This window comes from Atractosteus spatula, chromosome 3 (genome assembly GCF_055471065.1).
Source record: "Atractosteus spatula isolate fAtrSpa1 chromosome 3, fAtrSpa1.hap1, whole genome shotgun sequence".
Classification (NCBI taxonomy): domain Eukaryota; kingdom Metazoa; phylum Chordata; class Actinopteri; order Semionotiformes; family Lepisosteidae; genus Atractosteus; species Atractosteus spatula.
In genome coordinates, this window is record NC_142708.1 from 65,784,116 (window position 1) to 65,797,438 (window position 13,323).

At 46.0% G+C, this 13,323-nt stretch overlaps 1 protein-coding gene across 2 annotated transcripts in view; it reads right to left on the reverse strand.

Annotated features, from left to right (window-relative positions):
- The window catches only part of fxr2 (FMR1 autosomal homolog 2), a 42,063-nt gene that overhangs the window by 13,388 nt on the left and 15,352 nt on the right, over positions 1-13,323 (reverse strand). The window contains exons 3-10 of one of the 2 annotated variants that reach the window (XM_088911265.1): positions 9,257-9,350; positions 5,689-5,760; positions 4,704-4,852; positions 3,936-4,029; positions 3,266-3,382; positions 2,713-2,883; positions 2,005-2,083; positions 1,456-1,565 (exon numbers count right to left, since the gene is read on the reverse strand). In XM_088911265.1, the coding sequence (XP_088767391.1) occupies positions 1,456-1,565; positions 2,005-2,083; positions 2,713-2,883; positions 3,266-3,382; positions 3,936-4,029; positions 4,704-4,852; positions 5,689-5,760; positions 9,257-9,350 (886 nt within the window). Of the gene's footprint in view, positions 1-1,422; positions 1,566-2,004; positions 2,084-2,712; positions 2,884-3,265; positions 3,383-3,935; positions 4,030-4,703; positions 4,853-5,688; positions 5,761-9,256; positions 9,351-13,323 lie in introns of both variants that reach the window. The other variant, XM_088911263.1, reaches the window with a different exon arrangement.

Here is a 13,323-nt window from a genome sequence, read left to right on the forward strand (position 1 = left end):
CTAACAGCTTTATCAAGTACAGGGTCACGGGGAAGCCGGAGTCTATCCTAGCAAGCAGCGGGTGCAAAACGGGGTACACCTTGCACAGGACACCAGTCCACCACAGACAAGCACACTATCGCACCGGGACCCATTTAAGCCCATTAACCTAAGAGCATGTCTTCGGACTGTGGGAGGAAACAAGAGCATGTGAACACAAACTCTACACAGCTGGCATCCCAGGTCCAGAACTGAACCCAGGGCCCCAGGGCTTGGAATTCCATCTTCAGAAAGGCCACAATCTATAAACTGATGTATGGAAATCTGATGGACTATACTAGACCTATATACAAGCAATGCCATTTTGCAGGTTCCAAATGTACATTTATCTCCATACATTCCATCGTGAATTCTACACCCTTGTTTTGTGGCTTTTAGATAAAAACGGAGATGACATCTGGCACCCATGAGAGATCGCTGCTGCCTCTCGAGAGCTTGTCTGGCTGGGCTTCAAAGTCAGCCCATCTGAACAGTCTTCTTTCACTGTTCACAGGAAGACCTAAGGCCTAAATGTCTCATTTATCCGGCGTAGGCCAACTAACCGGGCCAGAGAAAATAAAAATAAGCAGTTTATAATCCTTTCTTTCATCACCCTTAACCCTAAAGAATGATAAACAGATCTTTGAAAGGGTTCAAGTCTGAAGGATACCTTATTATACAATGTCTTATTTCCATTCTCTAAGAGACCAGCTTAACGTCATATTCTGAAAGTTTACTGCTACTTAGTGCTGTGAAAAGTGCCTCTTGCCTTTCTCAAAGGCTCCTCTAGGGATGCTTCTGGAAAAGGCGGATGAAAGACGCAGCTGACGGGAAAACTAGAGCTCTGTTTCAGCTGGGAAGTGTGTGCCTGTGCTGCAAACCGCAGGCCAGCGATACAAATCTCCATCAGCCCAAACCAAATGCTTTAGAAACCAGAGGGGACTTGAAAAAGGTGCAACCCGGCAGAGTTTTTATTACGAGAAGCTCTAGGTTGAGCAGCTAACAGCCCATAGATGAGATTAAAAAAAAGCTTCCCCCCACCCCCAAAAAGATGAGAGAGGTCCTCACAGCAGGATTTCAGAGTAAATAAGTCAAACTAAGTCCAGGGAGGTAACTCAATAGCTCTGTTTCCTGCTGTGAATTTGGTTGAACTACCTAGAACTTGTAAAGGACAATTTTTGAATAGTAACCTAATTAAAGGCTGTGACATAGCACTACTATGCAAGAAGGCAATGGGTAATTAAAAAGTCTAACCTAATTAGAAACATCTGCCAGGGAACCCTTTAAAATGTTGTGTAAGTGTAAAATGAACTTTAGTTTTTAAACTGTGAAGGTACCATGTTTACAACAGAAGGTTTACAGCAGGAACCACAAGAGCAGGGCGTTAGCTAACAATTCATTCACCTCTTCAGCCCCGTCAGTGGTTTCCCTGCCTACCTCCTCTCGGGGCAGTTTCTTGTCATTATCTCCTTCGATTCGAACCCGCACCACACCGGACTTGTCCACGATCTCCTGGATCACTTTCCCGTTTTTGCCTATGACTTTGCCTGAAGAGGAGAAAGACGGGACAAGTGTTTGCTTTTCACGAGAGTGGAAAAATGTCACGTCAGGTGGCTTCCAACAAGTCTGCAGCTACCTGCCTGCGCTGTCATCAACACCCCTCAACATCACCTTTCAAAGGTCAAAGTTTAATCATTTTAATTTACTGTACAGGAATGTTTTGTGATTATATTGTAGTGCTGGTTTTAGTTTTATTGTAATTTCAGCTTATGCACAGCTCAGTATAGGTAGAGCCATGCTTTTTGTGTAACGTACGTATTAATGGGTGACTTCGCTCAGTATCCCTAAGTTTTACACAAGAAGCTGTGTATTGCCTTTGAGGAAAGTAAACCCCTGAGCTGAACAAGGGGTTTACCGTGTTCACTTCTAGCACAAAGGAATAGAAGGTTAAAGGGTGCCACCATTCCTGTTCTTTCATACACCTACCTACGAGGCTGCGGGGCACCTGAACATAGTCCTCTTTGAACTCAAGGTAGACTCTGGCTTGTTTCACGGCCTCTGGGGTCTGAAACAGAAACAACACGATTTTATCACCAGGAAAGACGGTACATTTGTCTGCAGAAGGTGAAGAGGCGAGATAAAAACATGGATACCTAGGGAGACAGCTCACATGGTGGCGACCATACAACGAGATGGTGCTGTTTCGCACACAACCTCGCTGTAAGACCTCTGGGAAACTCCCTATAACTTGTAAATGCTGTCTTTTTGAATGACCCAATTAAAATCTGCAACACAGCACTAATTTGAAAGAACTCAATTGGTAATTAAAAGGTAGAAGTTCATTATATTACCTTTACACACAATCAAAATGGGAAGGAACCAAAAATTAACTGCCTAGTCACATTCTTGAAGCTGATATCCTGGCTTCTTTCAAGAAACAGCTAGATTACATTCTCTCTTCAGGACAGGAGAAACATTGTTGCACAAACAGTGGTGGGAGTGTGGACAATCTACACAGCCACACTGTTGAAGCTGATGCCTTGGTTTCTTTTAAGAACTGCTGGATGACATCATTGGACCAATTATCTACTTACTACTAAACAAGCTGATCAGGCCAAAAGGCATCCTCTTATTTGTGACCTGCCTTGTGTTCCCCTGGGACTGTGCCCATGGCCTGTGCCAGCGACCTCTCACCTCTCCGTAGATCCTGAAGGTGCAGCTCTCCTCCTCCAGCTCGATGGCGGTCACCCCAGGGACCTTCCTGGCCTGCTGGATGTTGGCACCGTGCGTGCCGATGGCCAGACCCATTAGGTCTTCCCTCACCCGCACCTCCTCCTGGAACGCCGATGCCAGCTGCTTGGTGGTCTGAGGGGAAGGGGGGGGAGAACCGAAATTAATACAGTGTGCACGGGGAGACGTCAAGTGCCGGCAGTGAAGAAGGGTCTGCTTCATGAGTCAACTGGAGCTCCGTGGTCACCGCTCGTGGGAATTCTGGGCTCCACAAACAAACTCCACCCAGACAGCACCCCAAGTCTGGAATTGAACCCATGACCCAATTGCTATACAGCATGGTAAAAGTTATAGAACAGACTTCGGTTTGTGAAGTACATTTATTCTGTTGTCTTGGCAGGACACCTGGGCATTCAAACGCCTTTCGATGAATTTCGAAAGGGTGGGATTTTTCCATGCACTCGCACGTGCTGTTTGAGAAAACCAGACCCCCTCCCACGGCCATCGGCCTGCGTACCTCTAGGTGTTTGGTTGCCTCTTCGTTGCGGCTCATGAGCATGAGCTTGGTGCGGATACTGCGGAAGTGCATGTCGCTCAGCAGGGACGCCCGCTTCACCGTCGACTCGTTTGTTGACTGGCAGAGACAAGAGGGGCAATGAGCAAATGGCACTGACAGTTCCGAAAGCTCACTGCCTCACACCAGGCCGAACTTTCCCAGAAGCCAAACCTGGGAACCTACCAGCACGTCTTTGGATTATGGGAAGAAACAGGAGCACCGAGAGAAAACCCACACGAACACGGGGAGAACGTACAAACTCCACACAGAGGGCACCCCAGGTCTGGAATTGGCAATGCTAACCAGTGTACCACCATGCTGCCCAAGAACCCACTTATGAGGTTCAAATACCACATAATAGAAAGGATATGTAAAACTTGTTTCTTGCAAAATAAAAAAAGACCTTACATACACCTGTAAATGGACAGAGCTCATTGCTAGGTGTAGTTAGCTTGATACCCCCCTCACAGTAAACAACGCTATTCTGTACATAAGCATTTTCCTCACCTTTCGTGGCTACTAAGGTACTTTCTCATCATGTATTTTCTAGGGATGTGAACAATGCTGGGCGAATGTCATTTCTAACCCTTATTTGACAAGGTGCTCTTCAGCACAGTACCCTAGTACTTACCAGAACTATCAGCTCATGGGTGGCAGAGCTGTAGAAAATGCAATTCGCTCCGATAGCTTTCCTAAAATCTTTGTGGATGGAATCATTGGCGCAGCTGAAAGAGGAAGGAAATTAAAAGTTTATATGAGAGCAACAACAAATTTACCTACGCATCATTTGTAAAACCACTGTCAGCTCAGACAAAACTGCCATCTTGTCTGAAGACCGTGCCCTTACACACTGCTTTAATTCCTTACACTAATGTCCTCTAGTCATGTTGAAGCAGACAAAAACCAAAACTTAACTTAACTGAATGCCAATAATTCAAGCATCCAATTTCAGTTTCCAGACACATCCGAAGAAAATTCCCAACCTTCACAGTCCAACTTAATCATTGCTTACAGCAGTAAGTAAAAATTTTAGATGCTTATTTCAGGAAATTCCAGTTTTGAAGGTTTTTCAATCTTAATGTAATGACAGACTAAAACGGTCAGAAATAAGAAAACAATTACTTTTCAGAGCAAAAAAAATTAAATGTTAAGGACAAGATGCATATTTTTAAATGCCTGAAAAAACACAGAATGGACAGTTTTACAAATATAACTGTTGCATGTTTTCACAGCCAGGCAAATATTTTACATTTTGGTTCATTTAAAGAGCCATAATCAACATTCTTTAGCCCTTCCAGCCTGTTCGGTAGCTGGTAGCTAACCGATACTAGGATTACATTGTTTTGGCCCCGAGAGTCCGGCAGTGACGCCTTCACAGCGAGCGGAGGTGGGTACTCACGTCTCTCGCAGGTCCTCGGGCACGGCGATCTGGGTCTTGTGGAAGGTGTTCTGGCTGGCGGGGCTGTTGGGGTTGACCGGCCGGATGCGCTCCAGCGTCACGATCTCGTTGTAGGTGGCGTCGCAGGCGGCGTATTCGATCACGTAGAACTGCGCGGGAGAAGAGGCACACAGAGCACAAACGTGTCAGTGTGGCTTGGGCACCGCATGGCGTCAGATGTCAACGACGCGCCTGCCCGGTGGACCTCCGCCGTCAAGCGCAGGGCTTGTTTGCGATCGGCAGGCAGGCCTCACATGATATCTCGCCCAGGCTACCTGGATCTCTTCCCAGCTTCCTGCTGCAGGGTTTGGCAGTGTTTTTATTCCTTCATTGTGTTAAATCACAGACGACAAAGGTGTGAATGGCAGTGTTTGCATCATAGCCCCTTTCTCTGCTAAATGACTGTTAGGAAATATCCAGAGCCTTTTCAAAGCAATGACACACCCTTGAAAATATGCCAAACCCTCTACGTTCAAAACCAGTGTCAGCAGAGCTAGCACCAGCAAAGCCTTCCAAAATGCTTGCTATGCAATTCAGGAAGGCTGCCCATCCTGAAATAGATAAAGGTGCAAATCCATCTATGATCAGAATATTAAAAACAAGATCCTATCCTGTTTAGAAAGATTCTCATAAATTCAGACATCTAAAGGCAGACAGAAGAGAAACAGAACCTACTGAAAATAACACTTAACTGCACAGTTGGAAAGTACATAGCACAAGCCCTTGATTTCTCAGGTAATGAAACATCAGATACTCATTAAAATGATTTAAGTGCAGATGTTATAAGCAAGATCAAGACCAAAAGGGGGGATAAAAAAGATTCCAGATGTTTAAACATGAAATTCGGAAGATCAGCATTAAATAATAAATGCCTTACAGGAATACTCATGAGAGAGAAGAACTGCATTTAATTTTCGTTTATTAATGAAAAGACACAAGAGCTTACCTCTCCCTTCATCATTCGAACCCGGGCCAGCCACCAGCCGCAGGGCTCATGCTCATTGGCTCTGGAGTAAACCTGCAGTGGAGATGAGAGGAAAGAGGCATGTGAGTGATAAACGCAGGGGTGGGAGAAGTGCTTGGTGCTCGTTACCCAGACAGTTACCAACACACCGAAAATGCCTCAACTGTGCTGGAGCAGTCCGTCTCTAGAGTAAACGGTTTCACTAGAAAAGACATCCCCAGGGAAGGCAGCAGCTCTGTTGCTGCGTGAACAGGGACTGAACAGCGCAAGCCTAATTAATCATAGGATGGTTTTGCACTGTCACGTTAACCCATCTGGATACCCACACAGATCTAACCAGGACAGCCAAAAAAACGAAAGCAGGAATTATAACCTGTATTGCAGCCTGTACTCCTTTGGTTTTCAAAATATGGTCCTGCACCCCTTATAAAAAAAAATGAAATAATTTGCCATTTAGATGGATTTGACTTCTAAAAACACTCTGGTGTGTCTTGCGCCCAAAGAAAGGGCATCTCGCACCCCCCGGGGGTATGGGTACCCCAGGTTAAGAACCACTGGATTAAAATATTGCTTTTTGGAATAAGGAGCCAGTGCTCTTTTTCTCACCGATCAGGACCTCTCCTGTGCCAAAGCCAGCCCCCTCACATCGTCTATTCCAAGGTCATCGAGCGCATGTTTCCCATTTTACAGGATAACCCCTCAGATGGAGCCTTCCCCCCCCCCCCACCCCATGTCCCCCCCAAGTCCACAAGTCCCTTCAACACCCACAGCCACTGTCCACCTGACTCCTTCTGCTGCAACGCGAGCCTCTGGCACATACAAAGCCCCGCTGGCCACAAGATCACCAGAGAGCATCATGGGTAGCCAATGACGTCATGCATCGTTCGCCCACACTGCAGTGCTCCACAGAATTCACCGTTGGCACATTTTGAATCAAACGGACAACTCATTGCTCCATAAATGCAAATACCTCTTGCAGATCTGGAGAGTGTGAGCTCAATTGCCTGGGTATTGCTCAAAAACATTAACTCAGCTTAGGAGTTATAGGTCAGGTGGCATGGTGGCACAGTGGTAGCAGTGCTGCCTCACAGCGCTGGGGGTCCTTGGTCTGAGGTGTTATCTGTGTGGAGTTTGTATGGGAAAATTGGTCCTGTTGCCAGTTTGTGTTTGTCTCACAATGGACTGGTGTTCCATCCAAAGCGTATCCTGGCTCATTGGTTTCCAAGATAGTCTCCAGTTTCCCCACAGCTCTTCTAGCAGTCACAAACCGCTTTTGTTAAACAGCTTCCAGGTGTATAGACTCCTTTCAGAGCTCTGGAAGTGTTCGCTTGATATTATCATTCCTACCTGTGGTTGTACATCACTAATTAGTCATCTGATGTAGCTAAAGAGGAGAAGCAATTTAGTTACATTATAATTTGACAAATGAAAGCTCCACAGTGCCACCTTCTGGCATTTTCTCATGTTTGCAGTTTAAAAATGTGGGGTACTGGCTGAGAATTGTAGTCCATTTACAAACTATATATGATTAGCAATTAAAGTAATCAGGCATCTGTATTCAATTGTAAAGGAACAAGAAAAGGTTTAGTCCATGCGTAAAAAAAAAGAATGTTCCGGCTGTGGAGCCTTCTTCAAATGTCAATGATCCACACCTGAAGGATGGTCCATTCCACAGCTGAAGAAGGCTCCACAGCCAAAAACATTACGTCTCTTTTCTTTTCAGCATGGAATAAACCTTTACTTGCTCCTTTGCAGCCTACGCATGCTGATGCAGCCACCTACTGTACTTGAACATATTCAATGGCAGTCTAGAACACCCACAAAGCTGGCATCCCACTGGTTATTAACAAGCCCTACAATGTTTAATCTAGATATGTCAAAACACATCCAAGGAAAATGTCATCTGGTTGCTTTTTGACAAATCATATGACAGCCAAACCATGGCGACCAATCCACCCATTCTGACAGTCTAAATCTTGGAGCTTTCAGGTCTATACTGTTACAGGTTTCAAAGGATTTCCAAAAATGGCTATAAACTCCTTGGCTTTGTTATCTACAAGCATTGTAGACCCATCAAAGTTCTAAGACTATTACATTTCATGACTGTTACACTGTAACGGCAAGATAAAATGCAATACAGACTACCGAGAGCTTAAAAGTTAATTGGCTGATGACAGCCAAGTTTCTTAAAATAGCAACTTGCTATCAATAAGGCCTGGGGTTCTTCATAATCGTGTGCCTTATAGCTCAAACAATATCCTCTAACTGACCCTGTGTCAGTAATGTCCCTAATCATTAATTTAGCTGATCACTGCTGATTAACTGTGATTAGACAAGAACATTCTCCCATAATAAACATTACAACATATTATAATTTAGGAATATTGGAAGAATATATACAGTATATCCCAGATTTCAAGCTTAGGTGACATTGTGTAGCAACCACCTAAGAACTTACCGATTCTGAATCATTTAATTAAATAAAATCAGGGACCATCTGTACACGTTACTCATTTTAAATAATCACACTGTGAAAGCACTGAATAAAAATGGATGCATGAAGTGTCACTTAACTCATTCTCAGGCTGTGAATCAGCCTGTGTGGGATTTGCAGAAACTCATTAAGGCACAGCACCAGAATGACTGGTTAATAAGGGAGCTATAGAAGACTCTTGGAGCTGGAGGACTGAAGAACAACTTCTCAAGATCTTCGCTACGAACCAAACCGAGTAACACAATCTAATTTAGGTACGAAGAGCTCCAAGTTGCTTGCTCTTACAGTTTAGTGGGTGAAGCAGTTCTAAGGCTTTTGAGCCAATTTCAATATGACAGCCAAAGCAAGTGAGCAGTCATTTTGACGCGTTTTGATCACAAACATGACGCGACACGGCCTGCTAGGTTTCAAACCTCCAAGATGTTCAGTATCGGAGAACTGTTCACAAAACCCCAAAGTGGTCCCTGCCATCATTTTGACTCGGACAACATCTCATCGACCTTTTGCAGTCCTGACAAATTACCTGACATTTGACATGGGAGTCTGAATTTTAGGCAGCTGAAAAGCATTCAAAGAATTAAGAACTGAAAATAAAAAAGTTAACGTTTAAACTGCAGATCTTTTTGGAGGGGTTTGGCAAAGTGTGACTGCAGAACCTGACCGTGTGACTGGGAATCCTGGCATTCTAGCACTCATCTGTTAATTGATTCTTCGTTAATCTCAGGCTGTTTCCCTGATGAAACCGGTTTACCTCCCCATTTCTCTGCGAATTCTGTCTGAATTCACTACATTGCACAGCAGTGACGTTTTCGACGAGCTAGGGTTTTATTTGGAATCCCTATGGGACGCTTGCCTTGAGGGGTTATTTTTGACATTTAAAACGCAACCCCCCCCAGCCCAAGTCTGAGCTGGGATCGAGTCTGATCTGGCAGCGCAGGACAGAGGCAGTGAACCTCGAATACTACTGTATGGCTGCGAGGCCCTGCTTGTGCACCCATTCAATAAAGGAGCAGAACCGAGCAGCCAGACAGTGTAGGCAGGGCTGGGATGTCCTACCTCCACTTCCTCTCCCTCCGTGATGTCCTTGTGGTAGTCAGCAGGGGGAGGCAGTCTCACGTCGCTGAAAGGCAGTTGTCTCTCGGGCTGCCAGCTGTTAACGAGAGAAGAGGGTCATCAGTGGGCCGACCATCCTTATACATGTTTCTCAAACCGAAATGATGGCACATCTCCTGTCTTTGCTACACAGATAATTTAATGAAACACATGGAAGGACCACTCAAAACCAGCTGCTTAAGGCAGCACCCCTCACAGATCACATGACCTCAGCCAGAGCTGTCAGAGGGATAAAGAGAGCAGTACTACTTACCACACCATATCATTAAACACCTCTATTACATTCCACTTCTCCAGAAAATGTGGTCAATGGGTTGAATGGAAAACAACTTTACTGAAAAGTGATGTAGACAACAAAATATGCAAAAATGTTTAGGACCTCTAAGAAAGTTGTGAACAAGACAAGAAAACACTACACTGAAAATGTAAAATAGCCTTCCCAACCCCAGAGGTAACTGCAGAACCGGCGACTGCTCGAAAACCGAGTTATGCACGCAGACAGGACAGAGATGGGCCTTTACTCAGCAGAGACCAGGCCGAGCAGAAATGGTGGACCAGTAGATGGCGCTGTATCCCTCTAGACCAGAATTTCCACACCAGTATGGTAACTGGGGACACAGTGCTGCAGTGCCATCATTCAGGCGAGACACTAAACTGATGTCCTGACAACATGGCCATTACAGATTCGACTTTTTGCAAGAGCTGAAACACTAATATCAAGGTGCCCCAGCTAAATCACACTCAGAGCTTTGCACAATCCGGTCTCCCCAACGTTCCAAGCAAGTTCTCACTTTTCTGTAGGTGGGCTGCTGGTGTAGAATGGCTGCAGTGTGTCCCCAAAGAGGGGGCAGCACGTCAACAGTAAACCATGCCCTCCTGTATGCAAAGTACTTACATTTTCTTTGGTGGCAGCTTCCTAAGTATTGTAAACTGCTGGCACTGTAAGTAAATGACAATGCAGTGATACTATAACAAGATATATTCTTTATTTATGGTTGTAGCAGTTTCAATCCAGAACCAAGATGCTATCTGCATGGAGTTTGTATGTTCTTCCTGTACTCGTGTAGGTTTCGTCCAGGTGCTAGCTACTGTCTCCTTCCACGGTCCGAAGGCATTCTGGTAACTTAATTGGCTTGTGTGTGTTTTTGTGTCCGTGTGCCTTGCAGTGGACGGGCTCCCCTTCCGAGGGGTACCCCACCTGGCACCCATGAACTTGCCAGGATATGCTGCGGCTGCCCTGCCACCCTGAAGTGGAAGAAGCAGTTAGAAAATGGATGGATAACTGCGGCGGTTCTCACAGAAAATAGCTGGTAGCAGGACATACTGAATGCTAAGGTGGCACAACACACCAGTATACTACAGTACCAACAGCAATGTGGAGTAGTTTATATAAAGTAAAAAAAGAGCTTTTCAAAATGAGGACTTCTGGCACCATCTAGAGGATAAGACCAAGATGTACTGTTGGATATTAATCTGTGGGATAAGCAAGAGTTGCATACTTGTCTAGCAAATGGTACACTTAATTCAGGCCTGGCTTTTAGCGCAGCATGTGGAAAACCGAGTGGAAATGACAGGAACACTTATTGCTAGCACTGCTGGACAGGACATTTCAGGAGATACCATTGTTCTCTAAATACTGAAGAAAGTGGTGATAGAAATTCCAGAGAAAGACAGCTGCTCTGTGCTTATCTGGGGAGAATCCTTCAGAGACCATCTTCACTAGGTAACCGTTACAGTTCCAATAACATTCTTTAGCAAACAATGGGGAACTATTTAACAAGTTTTACTAGAAATTGCCATGATCAGAAGCCTTAAAATAGCTTCTTTAATATTGTGTATTTCCTGTGCCTCTGTATTTCAGAGTTTTCCCAGCATGCCACTGGAGAGCTGCTGCTGCTGAAATTTCATACCGAATGCCTGCTCCTCTAGAGATTCCTGGGCTCTGACTCGAGGTAATCCCATCTGGCCTCATTCACATTCATGTCAAGACTGAGGTGGCCACTCAGACACCTTTCCAGAGCCAGGCTTCTACCGTCTTTTCTAAATACGTCAATACTTCTTTAGAGGTATAATATGGATCATGGTCTTACTGGGAAACATCAATTTCAAGTCATCAAACTGGCAAGAGTCCAAAGGGTTTCACAGCACTGCACATACGCTCTTCTGCTAGCCTGCCAGTAGCATGTTGATCTGGTCATCTAATCCAGCCTTCTTGCTTAGACACGCTCAGGAAAATCATCTGGAACACCACTGCATGGCAGCTCATTCCAGACACCCACCACTCTTTGTGTAAAGGCGTTTCGCCTCTCTCAGTGATCCTTGTGCCCTTGTGTTCTTGTCTGGCTGCTGAGCAGAAAGCAATGGTTTGGGTTGGCTTTGTCAATACCACTCCAAAGCAGGGCAGAGAGATGCATCAAGAACATGTGCTCACTGGAATTTACATGAGAATAAATCAACAAGTGGTGGCATGGTAGCACAGTGGTTAGCACTGGGTTCAATTCCAGACCTGGGCTGCTATGTATGTGGAGTAAGCATGTTCCCCCCATGTTGGCACAAATTTCCTCCAGGTGCTCTGTTTTCAAAGACATACCAGTAGGTTAACTGGCTTCTGGGAAAATTAGCCCTAGTGTTTGAGTCTGTGTGTGCCCTGCGATGGGCACCCTGCATTGGGAGAAGTGGTTAGAAAATTAACGAATGAACAAAGAAGAAACAGGGCTGACAAATTCTAACTCAACTGTTTCCCACACATCCATCTTACTCCGGTGTTCAGCGCCAATAACAAAAAAAAAATGAAGATGAGTGGCGTGAGAGCGCCCGGGCTGCAGGAGCTGCGTGCCAGTGCCATACCAGAAGAGCACACACACAGTGGCACCGAGTCACTGGCACCTCCACACTCAAACCTGTCGGCACGGGGCACAGGGCCGCATCTCTCCACCGACAGAGAGGGCCGATAAAACGAGGTGCCTGACCTTCATGGGGAGAGCGGCCACGGACTGCAGCAGAAATCCAAGCCACGCTCAATTCATGTGAACACGCTCCGAAGGGCTTTTTTTAGCCGTTTCTCCCCAGCAGAAAGGGGGAAGGGGGCACAGCTTGATATTTGCAAGCCAGCGGAGAACGACTACAAGCCAGCCGCAGGCCTCACATTTTTACACGCTTTCCAGCAATGCTCGGTAATCAACAATAAACCAATGTTAACAACTTCATTTCAAAAGCGCTAAACTATCCCATCTTACACCACATGGTTCCCCCCCCCCCAGCTAAATGGCTGTCAGATTTTGCGTGGTGCCAAACGATCAGAAATATCACCCCACCAATGTATTTTCCTAATTGTGAGTGCAGCACAGAGGGCATCTGGGATTCCCATTTTTATCTGGGGGTGGGTGGGTGCCCATTCATTTAGAGCCACCGCTGAGCTCCTGGCATCTGCGCAAGCAGCCGGGCAGAAGGAATTATGGGACGGAGCCACTGCAGTTCCACCGAAGGTCAACCTGCTGCGGGCTGGCGATGAATCAACACCCTGGACAGCTGAAAGACCCCCCCCCCCCCAGCCCCACCTCGCCCCACAGACTAGTTTACTTTGAAGGCTGGCCTTCTTTGTGACCCTTCCTGCCGCCGAGAGTGGGTGGCTAACAAGCCTGTGGCGTGTCGGGGGAGTAAGGAATCGAGGGGTGGTGGGGCATCCCCCAAAGTGAAAGCCACAGAGGAGGGGGGCGCATCAGCAGTGCTATCCAGGGAATGCTGGGGTGCACTCAAAGCTCTCTTCCCCCTCCCCCTCCTGAAATACCTCGGGGGACTATTTTTGGGCAGTGCTCTACGAAACTTGAAGCTGAGCAGATAAACGGAGAACGGGGCTGGGCAACATGGTGGGGGGTGGGGAAAATAAGGGCCAATGCACAACTTTTGGGGGGTCTGGAGGGGATTTGAATTGCCTGGGTTTCATCAGAACTATACTGGTGGAGGTCAGTTACTCCACACTTAACAAAAACCTCTTCACGGAGCAGGAGGGA